Source organism: Leuciscus leuciscus (assembly GCF_965113295.1).
Source record: "Leuciscus leuciscus genome assembly, chromosome: 17".
NCBI classification, from domain to species: Eukaryota; Metazoa; Chordata; class Actinopteri; order Cypriniformes; family Leuciscidae; genus Leuciscus; species Leuciscus leuciscus.
This window is the reverse complement of record NC_138741.1, coordinates 22,331,100-22,356,008: the sequence shown is the minus strand read 5'-3', so window position 1 is coordinate 22,356,008 and position 24,909 is coordinate 22,331,100. Positions and strand designations below refer to the sequence as shown.

The 24,909-nt window shown below is 36.8% G+C and overlaps 1 protein-coding gene across 2 annotated transcripts in view; it reads left to right on the top strand.

The window, feature by feature from the left end:
- Positions 1 to 24,909, top strand: part of ccdc85ca (coiled-coil domain containing 85C, a) — a 42,803-nt gene that overhangs the window by 14,264 nt on the left and 3,630 nt on the right. The window contains exons 2-5 of one of the 2 annotated variants that reach the window (XM_082144160.1): positions 11,339 to 11,418; positions 15,436 to 15,540; positions 21,026 to 21,121; positions 23,646 to 23,744. In XM_082144160.1, the coding sequence (XP_082000286.1) occupies positions 11,339 to 11,418; positions 15,436 to 15,540; positions 21,026 to 21,121; positions 23,646 to 23,744 (380 nt within the window). The remainder of the gene's footprint in view (positions 1 to 11,338; positions 11,419 to 15,435; positions 15,541 to 21,025; positions 21,122 to 23,645; positions 23,745 to 24,909) is intronic. The other variant, XM_082144161.1, reaches the window with a different exon arrangement.

Below are 24,909 nucleotides of genomic sequence, written 5' to 3'. Positions count from 1 at the left end.
AGAGGGCGGAGCCTGTACCGCTCGTGCCTCGTATACTCTGCTAAAAGCTAAAACATCTGTGTGGATATGATTATCATCTCTATCGCGGTCATGCTAACGTGACATTGCAGTTATTCATCATGAAAGTTTAATATCTGCATGCGTTTTACAGCCATATCATCTAAACTTCTGATATATGGTTTTCTGAGCGCACACACCCGAATCTCACACACAGAAAGCTGGATGTCAGACGGCGCGTCCCTTGAGTATTAAACTATAAGTTCTCCTTTACGTCTTATTGCGCTTAAACTGTCAAATACACACAAGGTTGCCAAAAATAACACAACGTTCACTTAAAGCTACACTGTGTAATATTTTAAGTTGATTTTTAGCAAAAAACACTTTGTTCTTTCAAAATTATACATTCTCATTAATGTGTAATCACTTCAACCAACTAATTAAGTATTCTCATAAGTGTGTAATCTGCAATTTAGAATACATACGAGCGAGTCGCTCGAATGGCGGAAGCCATGTTGCGCATCCATCTTGAAAATACATTAGACAAAGAGGGACATACCTGGAAATTCAAGCTTCGCCTTTCGCGTTTTTACACTCAGTGGCACCGTGACGAATGCGAGGGGGAAATTACTCGCGACTGCCGGCAGATTTGAAATAATACGGCCACCGTAGGAGTTAAAACGTCCTCGGAATGGGAGGGGCTAGAAAGTAATATTCAGTTGGTAGTCATATACAATTTTCCGCTAGATGGGAGAAAATCCTACACAGTGTAGCTTTAAACACAGTAGGTTATGTCTGTGAATGTAAACAACAAGTAAAGAAATCGCTTGAGTATTAAAGTAAAAGCAGCATAATATACAGTACCTTCTGCTATATGTGCTGTTATTATGAATCAAACAGAAAATAACTCACTGTTCTTGATTGAATAACTTTAGTAGCTTTAATAAGAATACATTTCTTACTTGAATGCTGCGGACTGTGTACAGCTCACTCAGGGCGGGGTTTATGCTAATAGGCTTGAGTGTCAGCAGTCATGGGCATGTGACTTCATAACATAACATTACATTTCATAACTTAATGGAAATGTTAGCAAAATGTTCTTAGAACATATTTTCTTTTTAGCTGGGTATAAATCTATCTCTTGTAACCATGTAGTATACTGATATTTTAAAATGTTTATTGTTGCATTATACAATGTTTCACATTTTATTTTTAAAACCGCTAGGCTGTAAGCAGTACATTAGGATTGCATTCTGAGCATGGTATAGTTGTGATCGTCTCCATTCACAGTCGTGGTAAGTGAGGTGTCAGCAGATCCTCTGATGGCTCCTCCTCCCCAGAGTGCTGTCTGGAGACATGCTCTGCTTTTCCTTCACCGCCATTAAGTGCTTTACTCCCTGGTGTCATTTTAAAACCTGTAGATAAGTGATAAAAATAACCATATGACCAGATAAGCACATAATATGCCAGTGCCATAGGCACATTTATTGCTGTGTATTTTCCAAAGTCACTCGCAAAACTCATGGTGACAATTACCTGGCAGTAAACACACACTGTGCAATCATTCTTCACCAAGAGAACACAGCGTGATTCACTCTTATGAGGTCAGTAAAGCAAACAGATGACCCCAGGGCAATTTACACCTCTTTAAAAAGACAGACATCGAGTTCAAAATGGAGAGAGAGGGCAATAAAGCAGAGAGAGAGAGAGACGGGGGGAAATTGAATGGGAGAGAGAGCATATGCCCCTCTGCTAATCTACAGATTTCAGCTGTAAGATGATTACAGAATGGCCTGCTTGAAAAACTCAGTGGGCAAAATGGCTGTAGTCCATCCAAAACAACTTAGTAACTGTGCATTTAAAAGGAATTCTGCACCCCGGCAGAGTGAAGCTCATTAATTAGACGCTCAGCGGTTGGTTGTTCCGCAGTACAGGGTCAAACAGCAAAGAAATCTTTAAAAAGCTGTTTTTATTGTTTCTCGCCTTAATTGTGTTGCTTGCTGTTTAATTCAACTGCGTTTCTAATGGACTGTGTAGATTGATTCGCATTTTCTAACAGTGGGATGTATCTAATAGTGCATTATGGAACTCTAAAGGAGAATATTTGTTGTAGCTATTTCCCAAATAACAGCATTTAGTGACCAAAAAGCACCATAAAGGCATTTGGTGAGAATAGTGTCTTAAATGTAAAGTCTGTTTTGCACAAACTATCAGATGGCTTCTGTAGACTTTGAATATTGCACATGGACTAATTTTAGGAGTTTTTTGGAGGTGGTGGCGCAATGGATAAGACACATGCCTTTGGTGTGAGAGACCCGGGTTCGAATCCACTGTGAGACACCAATGTGTCCCTGAGCAAGACACTTAACCCCTAGTTGCTCCAGAGGCGTGCGACCTCTGACATATATAGCAATTGTAAGTCGCTTTGGATAAAAGCGTCAGCTAAATGAATAAATGTAAAATGTAAATGTACTGTAATATGATATTTTGGTCACTGTACTGATTATTATTTTTTTTTACCTATTTTATCATCCAACAGGTGAATATTCACAAGTCTGATCAAATCTCCTCAACAAGCTTCATGATTTGCAGTAATTTTCAAAATATGTTTAGGGTTAGAAGTTCAAATAGACATTAACACATAATGGAAAATTCTGTACTCGCATGATTCCCTTAGTGTTCATTAAGAATGCGTGGGTTGTTGTGTGGCACTGCTGCATTTCTGGGTCTCTCAACTAAGCATCAAGGGATGTGTCTTGCACATGAGGGTCGTGGTGTGGTTGCCAAGGCAGCATGCATCATGTTTGAGTAAGTGGTGGGGGGGGGGCATGACTGACTTGCGTCCTTGCCTCCTTATTACACCCCTGCGCTCAGCGCCGCAGACAGAGATTGATAGTGACAGTGGCGTTGCTGCACGAGGCTACGTGCACAAGGGCACATGCACGCTCTTCATCTCTTTCCCTCCCCGTTCTTCCTCAGTCTGTCTCCTTCTCTCGCTCTTTTCTTTTCCTCCATCTTTTCTCCGCCTCTGGCTGTTTAGGCTGCGGACCCCATTGAGGATACAGGAACAGCATTTGTTGACATTCAAATACACCCGTGGGCCGCGTCATGTAAGCACACACTCCGTCACTGACACATGCTGCGCTCCGCAGCACATGAAGCCTTCTGGTGTTTCCTTGAACATGATATGTCATTGCCAGAATGATAGTTCATATTTGTTGCTTGACACAGAGGCATTGTTCTGAAGACCGGTTTGTGTGAATGAAGACGGTGTGAATGAATCACAAGGGTTTTAGACTTAATATTTACTTTTTCCATCTGTCATTTCCGTCCTCCTGGAATTGTCTTAATAGATATATGGAACCTGAAATCTTCAGTGACGTTTGAGATTTGCTATTCGAAATCTACTAATTGGGAATTTTACAGGAAAGAATACTTCGGCGCTGTTCTAAAACCTAGTAATTAGGCCATAGAGAGCTAGTCAGCTCACTAACCAAAAGGAAACCTTATAAGATTAATAGCGGTCCTCATGTGAAGCACACAATTGATCTAATAGAAGCTAATGTTAGGATTCTGGTAAGATAATTCTGTGTATTATTACTAAGTATGAAAATATTTTTAATAATATTTTTACAAATATTTTAAAAATGTTAAATAATGTTTTTAAATGTACATAGAAATGCTACATTTTCTGTCAGGACTCTCAGAGTGTTTAGCATGGTAATAATGGATATGACAAATATTATAGAAGTGAGATATAAGCGAAATAGATGTGCTACGCGACTTGCTACTGCCAATACATACACGACACATTGCTGTGAGCAAGTAAGACATGCCGCTGTACAATATAGTGTACATGAATTACCCGTAGCAGATCTATACAGGTGGAGCTGGGGAAGGTGGGGAGTTTCCGAAAGCGTGCTGCACTGCTAAGGCAAATGCTGACCAAGTATTCGAAGGCTGTGCAGCGAGCTTATTGGCTACTGATACAGCAGGAACCAATCAGCTGTGCCCTAATAGAGTATGATGTCATTGCAAGCAGATTGAGTTAGGACCTGTGCCATCTAGAGTTTCATGACAGAACTTTGTTACAGACAATATTACAGAATATTACAGAATATACAATACGTGTATATATATATATATATATATATATATATATATATATATATATATATATATATATATATATAAAGAGTTCAGATGCAAAAGCCTCTAAGTGCCATCTGAAATTTTCTTCTAAAATTAGCATTTTTATCAAGCTCGTATATTTAGGTTCAGTAATTTCACTTTAATGACAATTAATAGGTAATTTTCATTGCCATTAAAGTGAAATAACTGAACATAAGCATACAAGCTTGATAAAAATGATCATTTTAGAAGAAAATTTCAGATGGCACTTAGAGGCTTTTGCATCTGAACTCTTCATATATATATATACATATATATATATATATACAACCATTCAAAAGTAATGTTTTTTAATGCTTTTGAAATCACTCACCATTTATTTGCTGCGAAAAACAAAAACAGGAAAATTACAGTCTGCGTGAAAACTTATATAATATTTGTTGGTGAGTGAGTGATACGATGTACTTTGACATTAGTATTAGTGTGGACATGCCTCTACTGTGCGTTTAATGCCCTGTAGTTTCATTGCTGTCATTGCAGCTCATGTCAGAAGGCTCTCTGTATTTGCCCTGACAGCAGTGCTGCAGACGTGCCCACGGGGCCAGGACAGGAGCCTGTTTTATAACAGTTAATGAGTGAAATCAGCACATCTCATGATTGTTAATGTGTCCCTGCTGAGCTTGCGCAATCTGAACTGGATACCTGCGCCAGAGCTTCCTGCCTCTGCCTCTGCCTCTCGGTGCCAAGGTTGTTTTACAGGAAGCAGACTGTTTAATTCTATACTTGTCATTAGCGATTGCTCTAAAGAGAGAGTCGAACTTGACTTTGCTGTAATTTGGTCAGCCTCATTGATGAGAGGAAGGCTATGTTTTCTATTCTAAGCTCTTCGAGCAGTATTTTTTGCTGAGTCTTCATTTATGGTTGGAAAATCTTTGATGGAGTGGACATGAGTCATTAGTAGTTTATAGGACCTGCAGGGACACCGTATCTCTGAATAATGCTGAGCTCTTATCTATTCACAGTAGGGAATGTGAGATACCAAGATTATGCTATGTAACTGATTCTTAGATGTCTGTAAACTGTCAGTTTGTTATTTTAGGGAGAGCACAGCAGCCACCAAAAGTATTTAAACACTTTATAATTATGTATTTGTTTTTTTATTTTATATATATATATATATATATATATATAGATAGATAGATAGATAGATAGATAGATAGATAGATAGATAGATAAAATTGTTGATCAGTATTCTGTTCAAAATGAAGACAAAAGTATCTGGACATTTTTGCTTTCACATTTTTATTCAATTCAATTTGTACATTTTTAAATGTGACTTTAGTGTCCAAATACTTTTTGCTTTTGTGTTACACCTTTTGTACTACAACTATATTTTGATGATCGAAAATGATTTTTGGCTTCATAATTAGATCAAATCATCTTTCAAAAGGATAATTGCGTATTTAACAATAGTATACTTTAGCAACATCATAATGCAAAACTTAACCAAGAACATGAAGCAATTGTTACCTGAGAAACGTATTTAGTTCCTGGTAACCCTTGCTAGAGGGGATCAATGTTCTAGTTGCAGGGTGGACAGTATCCAGGTCCCTTTGAATGTCAACCCGTTTCAGGTTTCATGGGGAAATGCTTAACACCAGCGAGACAGACCACAGTGCTGTGGAACAATGCCTCACTGTTTGGCTAGCCCCACTTCCACATCTTGCAGTAATTGAAATCATTCCTGGGCCTCCATCCTACCAAAGCTTATTTCTCCGTGCTGCTCAGGGACTTGTACACCCGTAGAAGGTGGGAGGGGTGTAGAGTTGTTTTTGTAGAGTGTTACTTTATGTATGAATCGAATGTGGGGTCAACTGGAAAAGCTAATGAGCTTTTTATTGATTCCAGCAGTTAACCTGCCTGGGTGGCTGTGTTCAAATCAAGAACTGCACAAGTTGGCACTGAAAACACCTCTTCCACACCCTTACTGTAATATCTGCAATCTTTCCAGACATCACAAGACTGAGATTACATAACTTATGTAACCAATGTGTGCTGGAGATCAAAGTTTTCCTCCTTTTTTGTCAGTAATGGCTATTTTGTAATGCTCATTATGTAGAAACTCTTGTGAGGAGTTTGCTGCTACCAACCTGCAGAATGAAGGTTACTGCAGTATCTAGCAACAACTGTTTTAGACACTTTTTATTTTATTTCTTCTTATTGATTTTGCTTTTACTTTAGGAAAGTGATAGGAGAGTATAGACAGGAAAGTAGGGTCAAGATGGGGGAAATGAGATCAGGACATGACCCAGGTTGGACTACATTAATATTTATAGTTGATAGAGAACAGGAAATGATGGATAAAAGTTAGGGCCAGATTCAATTTCACATTGCCCATATGAACACCTTAACTGCTAACCACTAATCCATGACTGTTTTGTCACTTCAGTGTGACACTAGCAGGGATTTTAATGTTTAAAGGTACACTTTGTCACTTTTTTTTTGTTCAAAGTTCACAATCACAGTCAATACAGCAATCCTTCTTCCAAAACATGTTTTTATCTTACCCTGATTCACTATGGTAAGCCTATTATAAGTGTAATATTTTAGATCTGTCGGGATGGTTTACACAGTTAATTGCTTACATTCGACACGTATATGCTGTGAGAGTGGCATAGGTTAGTTGTCACAATAATCACCCTATAAATATAATCACCCTTTTAAAAAACAAACAAACGCTGAAACGAGGAGAGTCTGCTGGCAAAAAGAGAATGTGACAGTGCTCGTAATAAAACAAGAATCAACATTAGCTTGGCTTTTCGGAGATGGCGAGAACTGGATTTGAAAAGCTGTAAAGGCGATGCGGAGATCCCGCTTTTATTACTCAACAGGTGAGCAAGGTATTTTATTGAACTGATAAATTGCTCTTTAACATATGTCGCTCTTCTTTTGACTACTTTAGTCTGGTAAAATACCACCGTATGTACCAACATACAATGAGCACATAGCCCAAGACACATTATTGTTTTGGATGTTCAGCAAGTTACGAACTACAAGTGTAAAAACACCATTATTTTCAGTCAGCAAAAAAAAAATCATTTTGTTTTCGTTAACGCTATTACGCTAATAACACTGACCACACCTCAACTGGACAGACTCGACAGAAAGAGTAAAACCATGGCTCTGCAAGTGGGTCACTACTAAGACATGATCAAATAAGACAGAGGGAGACTTTCTCTGAGGCTATTCCACATCACAGCGTCTCTCCAATTAAGTCAAGCTCACCCTGAGATGTTGCCAGCACGATAGCAGATAGATCTGGCATTACCGCTAACATGTGTTTCACTCTGTTTCTCTAAAGACACAGTAGGACAGCTTGTTAGAGTTGAATGTTAAGTTGTGTGCTCTGTTGGAGAGCCTACAGCACTTGTGCGGATGGAGGCGAGTGTTGTGCTGCTGAGGATGTCTAATTTAGCCGAGATCACTAGAGGTGGGCGTCCGGGCGACGCTCTCACGACCGTCCCTATGTCACATACTTTGCCAGGTTTATCTCGTGTTGCCTAACAAATTATGTCTGATAACCTGGAGGAGTGTATTTTTATCCTTTTTGAATGTGACTACACGTGTTCCTTTTATAATCCTTCGATATCAACAATTAAAATTGCTTGTACAATTCTTCATTAATCCTCTACAACGCCAATAATGGTGGTATTCAAATCTGGGCGTATACCTCATTCCCCAACAATACATTATGGAGGGGTGTAGAAAACTATTTTTCTCGCATGTTCAAAGAGTTCCTGCTGCATTTCAGCCCCTGCGGAGATAAAAGACTCTCCGGCTGTGAATGGAGCAGGAGGGAGTGTAGCGTTCCGCTTCGTCTTTCTCCGGTCACGCCAGAAGAGGGTCGAGGCGGGGGTTATGTACGTGGCAGAACCGGTCAGGCTTGGTAGACAGTCTCCCTAATCAGCTTGGCTGTGCGTCAGGTGATCAGATGTACTTTAGTTAGATTAAAGGGTCACAAGGATTGGAAAAGAGGATTAACGAAGTAGGACCTCTGCCTACCGCTGCGGTTCTACTGGGCTCGCAACCGTATGTCCATCTGAGTTATTTAAGTTGAATTACCTTTCAAATCGGCATTTCCATGCATGTATTGTTGTCAGAAATAAGATGAATGGAAAACAAACACAGTAATTCGTTCTGGGCTCATTAAGGGTTCATCAGATTCTGTAAACAAGTCAGAGGCAGCAGTGACACCTGGTGGAGATCATCAATTTCACTGTGATGAACCATACAAAATGGCATGGATGATTGATTGGAGAATGAGGATTGGCCATGGTTTATTAGTTTTGGGTTCATAGGGCACCGGAGACGAACCTTTGCATCTCATTTCAAAGGGCCGGGCGGCCCATCCTTGACTAATGCTGTTCAAATCTTTCTGATGTTTCAAAGGGTATTAGAGTGATTCTATGTTTTTTAAATAAGTCTCTTATGCTCACCAAGGCTGCATTTATTTGACTAATAATACAGTAAAGACAGTAATATTGTGGAATATTATTTCAATTTAAAATAACTGTTTTCCATTTGAATATACTGTCAAATGTAATTTATTCTTGTGATGGCAAAGCTGAATTTTCAGCAGTCATTACACGACTCTACAGTTTCACACGATCCTTCAGAAATCATTCTAATATGCTGATTTGATTTTTATCAGTGTTGAAAACAGTGTTCTGCTTAATATTTTTGTTGAAACTGTGATACATTTCTTTCAGGAATCTCTGATGAATAAAACTTATTAAATATATACAAATAGAATAAAAATATCTTATTGACCCCAAACTTTTGAATGGTAGTGTATAAAAATATGCATTAAACAAAAATACAATATTAAGTAACTTTAACCAAAGATATCATATCCTTTTAAATTATAATTTTATTGTTATGCAATGTAAATATGCTAAATTGGCACTTTATTTAATGTTATCTTAGGCCAGGCTTAAAACACATCATTCATTTTTATACAGTATTGAACAGAGGTTCTCTATTCTGTCACCAAGGGGTCCTTGGTCTTTCAGAGAGAAAGGAAGCAAGAAATCCTAATGATGACTCATTCTGCTTTCATTAAAGAGCCCTGTTGCCTTTATCTGTCCAATCACACCTCACTCAGTTCCTGTTTGACACACTCTCTGTGTGAGTTTGTGTACGTGAGTGTGTACATGCAGCTAATCTCTTCTTCAGTCTTCGCTGCTGATTTGTGTAAATGCATGGTACCCATATCACCCTCGTGATATCTGTCTTCTGGAATTCGCTCTGTTTAGTTCCGGTCTCTATGAAGCCCCTCCGTCCGAAAAGCACAATGTGCTCTGATTGGTCGGCAGGACCAGTGTGTTATGATTGTTTAATCGCTTTGAGTGTGTTTCAGAAATACCATGCCCCTTACGATAACATGCCATGAGCAGGAATTATTTAAATGAGGAATGTTGTGACTTGATGACTTGATAAATGAGGAATGGATACTTGTACGTTCTCAGAAGAAAACTCAAGACTTCAATCAAGGTGTTTCAGGGAGCTCAGAAACAGTGTTTACTGATATAGAGAATAACTGCCTTTGGAGTGATTTGCAACTTTGCAGGCCTTTTTCATGCTCAACATTACACACTAAAGAAAGTTGAAAATGTAAAGCATACTAGTAGATCCTCTTTAAAAGACTCTCTGGTACACTTGACTCTGATTGGTCAATCTCTGCATTCTGCATGCAAATATATTTGCATAATGACAGCTAAATTGAATTATTTTTCCCAGTATTGATGTATTATTGTTAATCTCACATAAAAGTAAAAATTGCATTTCATTTTAAACAAAACCTTTCTGCTTTGTTTCAGGGTCCTGATCACCCTGTCTGGGTTTATTTCGCAATATTGGCCACTTGACATGATTGGATTCAGATATTTCAGTATGTTTAGATAACTAAGCAACTCTTGGTCTCTTTCAGGAGGGTTTTGAAAATGGATATTTAAGGATTGCAAAAGTAAAATTACAAGACAGACACACTTTTGGCATCTCCTCAGGCCAACAGATCCTCCTTCACCAAAAGGTCATAAAAGGCATGCTGGGAATGCAGCATAAACACAAGACCAGACACTTCAATATCCCCCTCTGCCACTATGACAAAACTTTTCTTTTTTTCTGATTCATTGGCTTTTACTTCACAGACATGAAATCAGTGTGTTTATCAGTGCTTCTAGTTTCTCTAACATCTGATTATGTTCGAGACAAACGTTGGACAGCTTAAATGAAAGCAGCTTTTGTGTGTCAAAGGCAATGTAGATTTCCTGATTTGAGATTTCTTTGTCTAAATGAGCTCTTTAAAGTATAAACCTTTATGTGATCATGTAGGATGTGAACTGTGCTAAACGTTCGTCTTTCAAAATCTTTCTTTTGCTTTGACAGATGTCTTCTATTTAACTTATGTAGCTGCAGTGCATTCTGGGATATGGTATTGTATGTCAGTTTATAATAGAAAGCAGCACCATTTCAAAATGACTTCGATTCCGGGATGACCAAATCACTTTTAGGGAGTTACAGTAAACCAGCTTTCATAACATAAGAAATTATGTTTAGAGAAACTTGAGGAATGAGGAGGGTAAAAAGAATCTTACAAGCTGCATGTAGATGTAGGGCCACACAGAACTGCAGATCATCTTGATTTCATTAACTGGCATGATCTCAATGGACTGTTTGTTTGTTTTAAGGAAATGTATAGTTTTATTCTGAAAGGATTCATTAAACTGATCAAAGGTGACTGTAAAGACTTTTAGAATTTAAAAAATCTATTTCAAATAAATGTTGTTCTTTTGAACTTTCTATATATTAAATAATTCTGTCAAATGTATCACGGTTTCAACAAAAATATTAAGCAGCGCACAATTGAATTGTTTTCAACATTGATATTAATAATAAATGTTTTAAAATGTTTTTAAATTGTAATAATATTTCGCAATATTACTGTTTTTTTTATCAAATAAATAATATAAATTTAAATAAAATGGGGAAAAAATTCAAATAAATGTAGCCTTGATGAGCATCAGAGACGTCTTTTACAAAAAATCTTACTGACTTCAAATGTTTGAATTGTAGTGTATGTGATGTATGTTCTATGATCAAACTTTCTAATCCATATTTCTAATCCCCCCCCCCTTTATTCTTTGTACAGATTCATCTTCAAACTACATCCGCCAACTGGAGACTAAAGTCCGCATTTTAGAGGATGACCACAAGCAATTGTTATCCCAGGTAAGAGTCTAATCCGCCTAGCCTGAAAAGCCAGACCCACATCAAGATGTTGGTTCTGGGAACACACCATTGGCAGGGCTCAATCCGAAGGGCGGGATAAACGGTTGTCTTCCAAATTCCCTCTGCACGCAATAGGATAGCTCTACAACCAACCAGAGCGTTTTCCCACCAGCGGAGCCAGTTGATAGATACAATTTTATTATTTATTACGCGTTTTACTCCGAACACATCTTCCTTTTTTTTAAGAAAGACTTCAGTGCCGTTCTTTGTTCTTTTCTCAAAGAAAAGCTTAACTCCAAGTCTTCCAGAGTTCCGGCCAAAGCCAATTCGAAAGACCGCTGTTCGCCAGCAGCAGCAGCCATCTTCTTTGTTTTCAAGTAGCAGGGAATTCATGCAGAACCTTCAGAACTCTGCCGTCATTATGTTAAGCCCGCCCACCGATTCTATACATGATGTGATTGGCCTGACTAGAGTTTGTTTTTTCCAGCTCACAAGCCAATGGATAGTTGCTAGACGACACTGGCTGCAAAATCAAGTTTGCTGCCGTTAGGGTGCGTCTAGATTTCTAGGCTATAATCCGCCGGCAATGTGATGGAAATGTACGTAAAATGAAAACATAAAAGCTTCCTTCCCAGGCCAGCTCTCAGAGGATAGCTTATCATATTAGGATAATTTGCATACAGAATGTACATATTATAGTAATAAGCCTGTGGAATTCTAACGGTCAGAAAGAGTGGAAAGTGGTATTCCACTCTGAAATGTATTGTAAAATCTGTGCTTGCAAAGTCTGTGCATGAAATCCGTTCAGCACAATCCTCTTGTTTGTTAACATTGTCAGGGTCTGAATCGGGCTCGAATTGGTTTGAAATTGATGCCATCGTTAATATTTACATCTGAGTAGAGTTTGCGGTTATGCAGGGGCGTGTCATTTCCCAAACACATGCTGCCAATCACAATACACTGGGCCAGCTAACCAATCACAGCACATTTCGTATTTCAGAAGGAGGGGCTTCATCGAAAATGACACGTTTGAGACAGACTGGGGAGAGAGGAGCTGTAATAATGTAAAATATGTGAAAATAATATGTTTTTTGAACAATCAAGCAAAACAAAATCAATACTTTGTAAAAGGGCATAATAGGCCCCTTTATATGATAAAAATGTAATATGCTTTGTTAACTGTTTTGCAACCATGTACAGTATTAGTCTTTTATGGATTTGGTGTGCAGTGCAGCATTATAATAGTGTGCTTGAGGGTTTTAATCAAGTGCTGATGTTTAAAAGTATGTTGCCCCAGTGTAGCTTACACAGCACATGATCAGCAATATAATGAAAATTATAAATGAGTGTGGTTATGTGAGCAGGGGGCACATGTTGTGGTTAGCTTGGGCCCCTTTTTTCAGGCTTGCCTGCAGAGTAGCATTTGCACTTTTATGTGTGTTTGTGTTATAGATTGTAGTAATACAAGAGGTAGATTGTAGGGATGGTATCAAATATTTTAGTCACATGACTTTCACAGCTCAGGTGATCAGCTCACAAATTTGGCTTAGACATGTATTAAAGATGTCGTTTTTATTTATCTTGTTCCTTAAATGCATGTCATTGCCCCAAGACTTACATGTTTTACTGTGGCTGAATCTCAAAGCTTTGGTGCTAAAATGCGACTTCGTTTTATGACACTGTAAGAGCTTTGAACAAAAAGCCCTGAAGCTCAAACAGTTATATGAGACAAAGATACAGATCTGTCACTAACAATTTTCTGTTTCAGACGGTCTTCATCTCCCATTTTCCGAGCCCAGATTTATAGAGAGAGATAGCACATCCATCTCAATATTTATAGACGGCACATGCGACTAGTTGCTGTCAGTTTAATTGCATACGCTCATCTCTGATATTCTAATGATACTTCTTCATTTTGTCTTTCTCTGATGATGGATAGAGCTGCTTTTTCTTTTTATTGCCTCCATAGATAACTCAATTCTTTGAAGAAAGATATCTCGGAATTTGCAAGCATTGTATATTTTGTTCTGTATTATATTGTGCCCGATAACCTTCAAGAATGGCTGATCAAGGCATTCTTGCTGTTACTATAAGAAATATGAGCATTTCATAGAATGTTTTTTAGCTGATGGGACTTTTAGAACAATCATTTAGCTATAACTCTGTCACTGTATTCCTCTAGCAGGTAGTAAACCAGATATTAAGCCGCCTTTGGCTGCGTAATGTAGATCTTAAGAGAAGAAGAATGTCGTTACCTTTAGGGTCAACAGTCCATGCCAAAGATCTCATTCATGGGTCAAACCTGTGTTCAATTATGCATGCTTTGTAAAAAACATTGTGAGCAGAAAGGAATTTATTTCACTCCAGTCTTTTTATCTTTTGATTGAGTCATTTACCAGTCAAAAGTTTGGAAGACAGACAGACAGACTGATAGATAGATAGATAGATAGATAGATAGATAGATAGATAGATAGATAGATAGATAGATAGAATGAAGTTGAATCATGTTTGCATTTTTAACAATGTTCATTTAAAAAAAATTACAAAAATATGAGACCCTTTCAGTACAACCATGGGTTTAGCTGAAGTCTCATGTTCTCTAAGCAGAACTTTTATTAGAACACGCTAGACGGTTATGCAACTTACGCACGTAGACACACACAGAAAACTTTTGTAACAATCCACTTTTCCCTGAAAAAAGTTCACAGCCTCAATTAAGCTCCAGTAATCCCTTTGTGAGCTGTTTGCACACAACAGCCATCAACATACGGGGCATGAAAGTTCAAAATGGGGATAATCACACACAGATGCTTTTACTATGGAATATTCATTCATTTCTCCATTGTGCTGAGGGATTTTCAAAATTTTTATTTCATGGCCTGTGACACAAATATGCAGCGGGAAGAGTTTTGTGGACAGGTGCCTTTTGGCTAAATTTCTTAGGTCATTATTTATGAAGCGTGACTGACATTACCTCAAAGCTCCAGAACTTTCTGTTTTTGCTGTTTTGCCTTTTACCCTTTTCTCAGATCACCTCTCAGGAAATGATCTCACGTGCCATCCGCTATCAATTTTTCATTCGCAAACATTTTTGCAGAGGTTTTGTTATCATCCTTTAGTCAAATATGTTGAAGACAGCACATTCTACATTACGGATCGTAACAGTTGTTTTTCCAGTTTCATGCTCATAATGATAGAGGAAGTGGTTGGCCCTGTGGTTTCTTTGTGCTTGGACTGCTAGAACATTATAATTGTTCATCTGATAAGAACTATAAGATTTGCAGTTGTCAGGTGCTGTGAGAAGAGGTCAGGAAAGGGTGAAAAACCCGTATTGGTTAAACTAAGAGAGACTAGATAAAAGGGTTTGATACCTTACTATCTTGTAATCTCAGTCTTGGATCTTTCTAGTTGCACGGATTGATTTCATACTTTTTTTTTTTTTACACATCCAGAGATGACAAGTGAGCTCATGTCTTAAATGAACTTATTGTAAGGCTTCTCATATTTTATATTTTAGAGGTTAAATAATCAGTGCCTTTATTATTGGGGATTTATGCGCCGTATACATTTTTTTGTTTGCTATGAAAGTACAAATGCAAAGTTTATGACCTTTTGGAAAACAAGTGATCTGGCATTTCATCACACCATAAGCTTTGTGTCTGGACACTGATTGTGTTTTCTCATCTCTCTGCACATATACAATACCGTTCATTTATTTTTTTAAGAAATTAATATTTTTATTATAAGGATGCATTAAATTGATCAAAAGTGACAGTACATAATTGTATAATGTTACAAAGTATTTCAATTACAACTGAATGTTGTTCTATTGAACTTTCTCTTGCCTTCTACTGTAAAATATCTTTCATATATAATACTGTTCATTGTATTTCTTTTTGGTTGGTTTTGATTTATCTAGGAAACTGAAAGATTTTTGTTTCTGGTTTAACTTTACTGTTAATTCTTCTATTTATCAAAATGAATCTGTGTTTGACACATACCTGCTTCTCTCTACAGCAGGGGAACGTGGGCGATCTGAAGACACTTCGGAAAGGACTGTCCCTGTATCACTCAGAGTCCCAGCTCTCCTCACTATCCCAGTTTCAGGACACCTTACAGAATGTACGTATTCCAATGATGCAATCTAACGTGACCCCATTACTTTGCATCAGAGCCAAAACCTAAATCACAGTGGAGCTTAAAAAGATTTGTCATGTTGAGCCGATTTGGAAGAGATTTGGCAACAATTAGCTGTCGCAATTCCAGCTGGTTACAGGATTCTGCATTGCTCTTTGTAGAAGCAGATGAGAACTGACCCGTGCCAAGGAGCTTTAAACATCAGGAGCTTAAAACCTGAATGACAGAGTAAAGTCCCATTCAGGACCGTGTCTCATGTATTTATTGATTTACTTATTTTGTATTTATTTATTTTTGAAAGAATAGGTGCCACTAGTTCAGTGGTTCTTAAAGGGATAGTTCACTTTGAAATTAAATTTTGGTATGTTTTAGCTTACCTCAAGGGCATCCAAGATGTTGGTGTCTTTTTTTCCGCAGTAGTTTCAATTTTGATATTTTTAGGTCAAACCGTTCTTGTCTGTCAGTCATATAATGCAGGTCGATGGTCACTGTCTCAAAGAGCATGCACAGAGTCCAAATTAAAACAATTCCCCGTCGTCCAAATTAAACAATTCCCCATCGTAAGTACACATTGATGGCCTAAGACACGAAACGAGCGGTTTGTGTGAGAAAATGAACAGTATTTATATCATTTTTACCTCTTATACACAGCCACGTCCAAGTGATCTGAGAGCGCGGGCGGGTATAGATATATACAATAGAAGTCGCCTTGGCTACGGCAGTTCATTGGAACGAAACCGTAGCCAATGCGACATCTAGTCATCTAGACATCTAACATACCAAAATTTAATTTCAAAGTGAACTATCCCTTTAAACTTTTTCAGGTAGCGGATAACTCAACATTGATCAACAAAAATTGTGCACCAGCTAGAAACCTCAACACAAGTATTTACAGGTTTAAGTTGTGTACAATTTTTATACAAGTTATACCCTCTTGAAATAGTCTGATAATTTAGATGCCAGACTGTTTTGTTTATATTTCATTGAAATGAACCACACTGTTTGCCAATACACGAACTGAACCAACTGTTGCATAAGTGTCAGTTGCGTTATAGAAATGAGACAACAGAAAAACGTTATCACGAATGAACGTTAGCAGAATCTGTTCATTATGAGTTAATTTATCATTCAAATAACTCAGCGTTGGTGCTCTTTGTCAATCATTTAATTTATTTAGGTCTACAGTTTTATTTATTGCCAACTACAGTTTGAGAACATCTGCAGAAGTTGCTTTTTATAACAATTTTTTTTTTTTTTACCAAATGTGAAACTATAAGCATACACTTGGTTTCAATATGTTTTAAAATGTAATTTGTTACTGTGATGGCAAACAAAAAAAATTAACAGCCATTACTCACATCTTCAGAGTCACGTGATCCTTTAGAAATGATTCTAAGGCTGATTTGGTGAAACATTTCATATAATTATCAATGTTGAAAACAGTTGTGCTGCTTAATATTTTGGAGAAACTGATATATATATATATATATATATATTTTTAGGATGCTTTGAGGACTAGAAAGCTAAAAAACAGCATTTATTTGAAAGTTTTTACTAGATCAATTCCATTTAGTGTTTTAAGAATTGGTCAAAGTCAATGTAGCCTACTATTTATTTCCTCGCATAGAAAAAACAAAACAGAATTCATATTAATCTGCTAGTGATGATCATCACACTTCCATGGCAGCTTTATAGTCAACAATGATAGAATCTCTTGTTAATAGACTCACATTTACAGTATTGTCCGAAAAATGTCATTACAAACTGATTTGATTGCTGACTAACACAATCATTTGTGTAAAGAGTGAACAAAAATTGGTGGGCTTACACAACCTTGCGGACCCCTGTACTACTTACTTCGACATCAGACAACACAGAATTCAATTTCACTTATTGTGTCCTGTTTGTTAAAAACGAATGATACAAATGAATTAAGAAAGGCTTGACTTTTAAATTAACTCATTTCTCCAGCAGGATATGTTGGGTATATAAAAAAGAAAAGAAAAAAATAAGCAGTCTAGCATATGCAACTGGACTTTCCAGATGCTTCAGAACAAGGTGCATTAGTGTACAAATAGCATCATTAGTACCACGGTTACTCTTATATAATAAATGGTATTGATCATCTAAGGATGGCTCCACGTCCCTACACAGCTCTTCTATTATAATCGTCTCCAAAGATTTCATGACATTGGATGTTAAAGCCACTGGCCTGTAGTCATTGTTGTCATGAGGACAATAACTTTTTGAAGTTAGAATTATAATAGTTTTTTTTTAATATAGATTAAAAAAAATATGAGTGAAAGATGCTTTGCTCATAGGTCATTTCCTGTGGCCTTGCAGGGGTTTGTTGTGCTCTGATCTCTGCTGGAGTCTCAGTGCTGATCCGTTCTTTGTTTTAGAGATCCTTTCTAACCTAAAAATGACCTTAGAGGAACAATTTAATATATATATATATATATATATCAGTGTTGTCAAATCGATTAATCATGATTAAAAAGTAAATTTTTATAATATGTATGTGTAAAATATATGTGTATACATTATACACACACACACACACACACATATATATATATATAAAGATAATATATTTATATATAAAAATATATGTAAGTAATTTTAGGAGAAACATCAGAGACAAAACCCACAATGCTATAAGGGGTGGAACAGAATGCTGTTAAATATGTTTTGTACTGAACATTTGCTCCAAACTCATCTCTAATGTTTCATGTAATTTTATCCACTGGAAGTTTGTGAAAAATGCAGTCCTGAAAAGATTCACTTCAATATACTGAACTGTTTTTCTGTACCTCACAGGCTTGTTTTCATTCATTGTTTTCATCACGTCTTTTACGAACAATTTCCCTCAAATATTAGAGAATATCTCACTTAATATCTCAATTAAATCAAGAAATCTGTTTAAACAGATTTCCCTTCTTTCTTTGCTCCTCCGTCGCTCTCTCTCTGTCGCTCTCTCTCTCTCTCTCTCTCTTCTCCTGAGATATCATCATCATCATCACCATTATCATTCCCCTACACCCGTATCCTCAGAAAAGGTCATCTGCGAACTTTACCTAATAAGTGCACTCATCAGCTATGACAGCGCAGCTGCTCCACTTTAATATGAGAGACAGCTTCCACAGGAAAGAGAAATCAATTAGAGAGTGGCGTGGGTCTCGTCCTCAGAGGCTTCTGCACTTATTTTATCCCAGCTCGTCTCAGCTCTGTCTACGAGCTCATCGCTTCATTAGCATGGCTTTGAACTTTCGCTTTAATCACGGGGGGAGATGGCACTAAATAATGCAGTAGCAAACTGCTGAAACAATAATCAGGTTCGTACAAGTGACACAACAGATCGGTTGCTGTTGTTAGGGGTTACCTGAGGATGAAGTTGAGGAGAGGTAATCAGAGTAGTTTGGTGCTTTAGCTGTTTTAGAGTTGCTTAACCCTAGTAAAAAATATGTTTTGACAGGAATGTATATGTAGACAGTGCTGTTCAAATGTTTGGGGTCAATATTTCACCAGAAATACAGTAAAACCAGTAATAATGTAAAATATTACTACATTTTAAAAGAAGAAATTTTCTATTTTAAAATATAATTTATTCCTGTGATCAAAGCTGAATTTTTTTCAGCATTATTACTCCAGTCTTCAGGGTCACATGATCCTTCAGAAATCATTCTAATATGATGATTTGCTGCTCAAGAAACATTTCTTATTATTATCAATATTGAAAGCAGTTGTGCTGCTTGATACAATATAGTTGTGGAAACTGTGATAAAAAAAAAAATGTCAGGACTCTTTGATGAATATAAGTTCACATTTATTTGAAATAATCTTTTGTAAAAAATATAATAGTCTTTACTGTTACTTTTGAGCAATTTAATGAGTCATTGCTGAATAAGTTTTTATTTAATATATATTTTTTTGAAATCTTACTGACTCCAAACCTTTGAATATCTTTTCAAACTTTTGGAAATAAAGCTATTTGTTCTTCTTAAGTGCTCATTTTAGCTGCCCAGGATCTTATAAATGTCTTTGTTTCCAGACGGACAAAAAAAAAACAAAAAAACAAGCTCATACTTAATTCTATTACATTTTTTAGAACTTTATACATACATCATCCACATTTTCCTGTCTTTTGTAATGAGAAGCGCCATACACATCAGAGTAAGGTTGTTTGTGCTGCTGACCAGTCCTTATAGTCTAGAATTTGGATTTGTTTAATCCAGCTATGTCCTGTTATGTGATTCTGATTTCCAAGTGATGTTTATGATCAATGCATGGTTTTGTGGATTATAGAAAGCCTCTTCAGATCCAATAATATGATCGGACTATAGAAATATCTTAATGATTGAATTTGGCTACATCTATCACCAGTACTCTGTTTGTGACAGCACTTGGCATGCTAGCCAATCACACAGATGTTCCTCGTGGCAAGGCTTCGAAACTGGGCTCCAAAACAAATAGGATGGTCACTAATTTCCTGTTAATGCCTTGAGATGCCACTTACTACTTAATAGATTATTTAATAATCTATAATCTGATGATCTGATGAAATTGTGTCTTTTTTGGTCAATAGAATAAACACATGGAAGACTAGAATCATTCTGCACCCATATGCAACATGTAAACACTTGATATACTGTATATAAATCTCATTCAGGTTGATAAGGAATGTTATTTTGGTTTGAAGATATATTTAGATATAAGATATATAAGGTTTGGATATATATATCACACACACATATATATATACTGTATATATAGCAATTGTAAATTAAATTGGTCATATTTAATATCATATAATTCAATTGCATTATGATGTAGAGTATACAACTTATACGAGATAATAACATTTTAAGGGCCTGAATAGTCATTGGCTTTTGCTATTAAAAAACTCCATAACGTCGACCACTGCTTGGCTTGTACTGGCAAAGGAAGCCATGCAGAATGAATTGTGGGACTCCTGGGCTTCTCTAATCAGGCTACGGGGCGACGCATGACAGCGAGCATTGGGTCGGGATGTTCCCGGGTCAGTTCAGGGTAAAGTACCCACGGCTCCAGCCCTCAATAAACCTGCTGGCAACTGCAAGTGAACATCACAGTCCTGTTCTCTCAGGCCAAAAGCGAGTTGCAGTTTCCATCCAGGGGTCCTCTCCCGACCCCACTGCTGAAATGCCAGCTCAATTGTTGTGGATTTAACGCTAGAACGGGATTCAAAGGGCTGTGTCTATACTGGGGCTCACAAGACCCTGTGCACTGAAAGAGCTCTTTGTTGATGGGTACCCATGAAGGGGGTACAAGCAGAGATGAGTTATAATGAGATGGCTTAACCCATTTCGAGCCTGAGTTGACTCATAGAAACAGCTAATGGCTTTTCCAGTGCTCGGATCTCTTCTGGTAATCTGAGAGAGCAGTATGAGTCATCTTTGATCATGACGAATGTGTGTCCATCTGTCCACAGGGGTCCACGCGGATGCCTGGAGGTGATCTGCCGTCCCCTGTCACGGGATACCTGCCGGCAGCACAGAAACCAGAGGCTGTTGTACATGCCATGAAAGTAAGATTATGATGCTGATGTTGCAAAATCAAGCCGTACTTGTGTTTGAATTCTAGATATGCTAAAAATATTATGCTAAATTGTATCATGCTTAAATATTACTGTTAATTTCATTGCCTAGCAGTGATCATGCATTCTACTTAGTTCAAGGCTGGTTTGCATCATCATTTCCCAGTTGTATTCCCACATCATTTTTTAATCGTTTCTCGCCCTTTCTTTGTCATCCTAATAAAAAGTGTCATAAATCATTTAAAAGTTAAAGGTCAAACCTGATTTCACAGGAATTAGATTGAGTTTCATGGTAGAAACGCCTGATTGGTTTCTTGCTTGATTCCCCTTGAATAGGTTTTAGGACGCATCATTAATTTTATGAGTTGAACCTATTATTATACTAATACTGTCACCTAGAGGATTTTCTGTGAACTGTTGGATCTCTGTTATTTGAAAGAAAACAAAACATTGGTCAAGGGAAGCAGAGAGAGCTAAACAGAATATAAATACGACAATAAATACCACATAAAACAAAAATAAAATACAATGGAAATTATAATAGTTTATTTTAAATTTTCTGAGATTAAGTGGTGCTTTCCTGTGTAAAACTTGCTGACACAGTGCAAGGTCCAGTGTAATTTTAGTATTATTTATATACTCTTTTATTATTATTCTGAATTTGCTTTTATTTTTATATTTTCAGTTTTCATTTTAATTTTAGTAATTTTGTTATTGTCATTTTTGGTTGCAGAGAGTGCACAACGAAAGGAGTAGATAACAAGTCTTTATTAAATCCACACAGAAAAAATCGTTAAAAGGAAATATTAATACGACCACGTTAAATAAAGACGATACTGGACAAGGGAACTGAAAAAACTGAGTGCTTAAATACTGTAGCTGCTTGAACTAATTAACTACAAAAGAGAATAATAAAGATCAGGAACACAGGCAAAATGGGAACAGTGAAAACTAAACCAAAACACAATGAAAATAAGCCCAGTGCTGGTCCTCCCTATATGCGAAGTATGCAAGTTGCGTATTGGGCTCCCGAACCACCAGGGGGCCCCCTTGCACTCAAAGATGATTAAATGACTAGCATTTTAGTTTATTTTTGATTTTGGCTTCCAGCGATTATGAAAACATGATGCCACATTCCGTTCCTTTCCTTTAAAGCAGCTGTCGCAATATACAGTCTTCGGCCGGACGTGCTCGATACTAAAAAAACAAGAGTTAAAAGTGTATTTAGTTGCGAAAGAAATGCTGTTCCCCAGGCGGCTTTCTGTGCACTCGATCCGAGACGGAGCGAAACACGGACAAGGCTACTTTGGGCTTCGGGCGTGTGCTTAAACGGACAAATACACAAAGTTATGCCAAAATTCCCATCTTGGCTAACGCAGTCGGTTATGTCTTAAGTAAACAAACAGTTGGGATTGCATGCATAATTGCATGCTTGTCAGTATATTAGATCTGTACATTTGGTCTTAAAGTGACATCAGCCTAATAAACCCGCTGCTGTCTGTGTCATTTCATGTTAATCACACAACAAAAGAAAACGAGAGAATCATTCACTGCTCTTCACTGAATAACTTTAGTAACTTTAATAAGAATCAGTGTAGGCCTAAATTGAATTCATACGGTGAAGACTATACAGAGTTTTATTTTTACCTTTTATTACTTTATTCAATTTCTGTATAGGCTATAGGCTAAATTATTTCATTTGTATCTTTTTTTTCTATTGTATTTGTCCTATTGTTTGCAATTGTATTTTTTTTATGGTATTACAGTTAATTACTAAATATATGACTGTTTCAACTCACTGTTGTTGGTTAACAGTGAAACTGCTCTGAAAGAACAGATTAAGGGGTTGGGGGTCATTTTTAGGGTTTATGAGCGCATTTACCCCATTACAAAGTTTTGCTTAGGGCCCCCTGAAGTCTAGGAAACACAGCATACACATGTGCTTTTGTATTAGATTTTGTTTGTTTATATTTCTATTTAGCTTTAATTTCTATTTATTTCATTTTAAGTTTTAGTAATTTTAGTACTTTAATACAGCTTAAACTTAATTATTTCAGTTAGTTGCCAATGCAAAATTTTTTATTTTTATTTTTGTTGAAGTTTTTGTTAATTTTTTCATCTAATATTTATATTTTAATTTATTTCAGTTTTATTTCAATTAACAAAAAATTTAATAGTTTTACTTAACAATAAAAACACTGACTAGGCTAAGGTGTTCTAGGTCGTTGCCAGGTGGTTGCTAAGGTGTGCTGGGGAGTTAGACTGCTGCAAGTGGAAATAGCCCAGCCTCTAGTCTCTGTGATATTCTGACTCAGGTCCCCCTTTCTTTTGTTTTATGACAAAAAAAACCCCAAACCTTTTGATCTGAGCTATCATTCATTTTGTAGCATAAATGGTACCGGAATCCTAAATACTTTGGGTTAGGCTTCATTCAAGTCAGTTAAGTATAGTAATAGTGAAGCTTGCTTTAGTGAATACCACTAATCATTTAACCCTCTGTTGATTTGCTTTGTAGGTATTAGAAGTCCATGAGAACCTAGACAGGAAGATCCCAGAGGACTATGAGGAGGATCTCAGTGAGAAAGAGAAAGCCATTGTCAGAGAAATGTGTAATGTGAGTCTACCTAGTAGCATCTCCCATCTGCCTCCCCCTACCCTGAACCTCAGCTTAGATTCCAGTCTAGTGCATTGATAAATCCCTGTTCAACAGAAAGAGGCTGTAAGTGTGTGCTCCCTCTCCCATGTGTTTGTTTTCCTGTCACTTTGTGTAATCACGCCGGCTTTGATTGAGGACACTGTTTGAATGTTTCACAACAGAGACCTACTTTCAGACCACTTTAATAAGAGGCCTTGGCAAAAGTCCTCGGGAGTGTTTACCGCACAGTTGTCCGTGCAATTAAAATAACTTGATCGCTGAAACAATGCAGGTTTATCAGCTCCCTGAAGGGCCCCTGGAATCTGGGACCTGTGATTTGTTTCTGCCCCGAGAACCGCAGCCTGTCAAAAGCAAAATCTCAGATAGCACAAGGGCTGCTTTCTTTTCTGATTATAATTAGTCCCCAGTCCCACTCAACCCCCTTTTAGAAGATCTCTCTGTATTTTTTTTTCATTTTTTTTTTCACTTTTCAGGTTCCTGGTTCATATTCAAAAAAGTATTATTTGTATATATATAAATATATATATATATAAAAAAAATATTATTTGTATTGTATATATATATAATTACAAATAATGATTTGTGTGCCTCGTGTGACCTTTACCTAAGTTTGTACAATTCCCAAAAAAGTCTTTTTTTGGGGGGTTTGTCTTCAACTTCTAATAAATACAGAAAAAAAGTTAAAATCAGGAAAGTTATACTTAACACTTTTTCCTAACTATTGTAATTTAAATGTATAGTCTGTCATTTTTATAACAAAAATTGCAGTAATTTATTTTAAATATTAATTTAATTTAAAGTTGATGAGTTGGTTTATTAGGTATCGTTACTAAAATGGTAAGTAGAATTTTTAATTTAGAAAATAAAAATAGATAAAAAATAAAAATAGATAAAGAAATACTAAATACATAAAAAATCTATATACATGCATTTAGATTTATTTATTTATTTATTTATTGTTATTTGGCTGCTAGTTAATGTGTTCTGTTAGTAAGATCTATCTGCAGAACCCGAAAAATCACATCATAATTACCATCACACACAATATAAAAAATCTGCATGAATATGCAAAATATGGTCATATAAATCTGCAAAATATGAGCAGATGTCTATTCCAGGACAT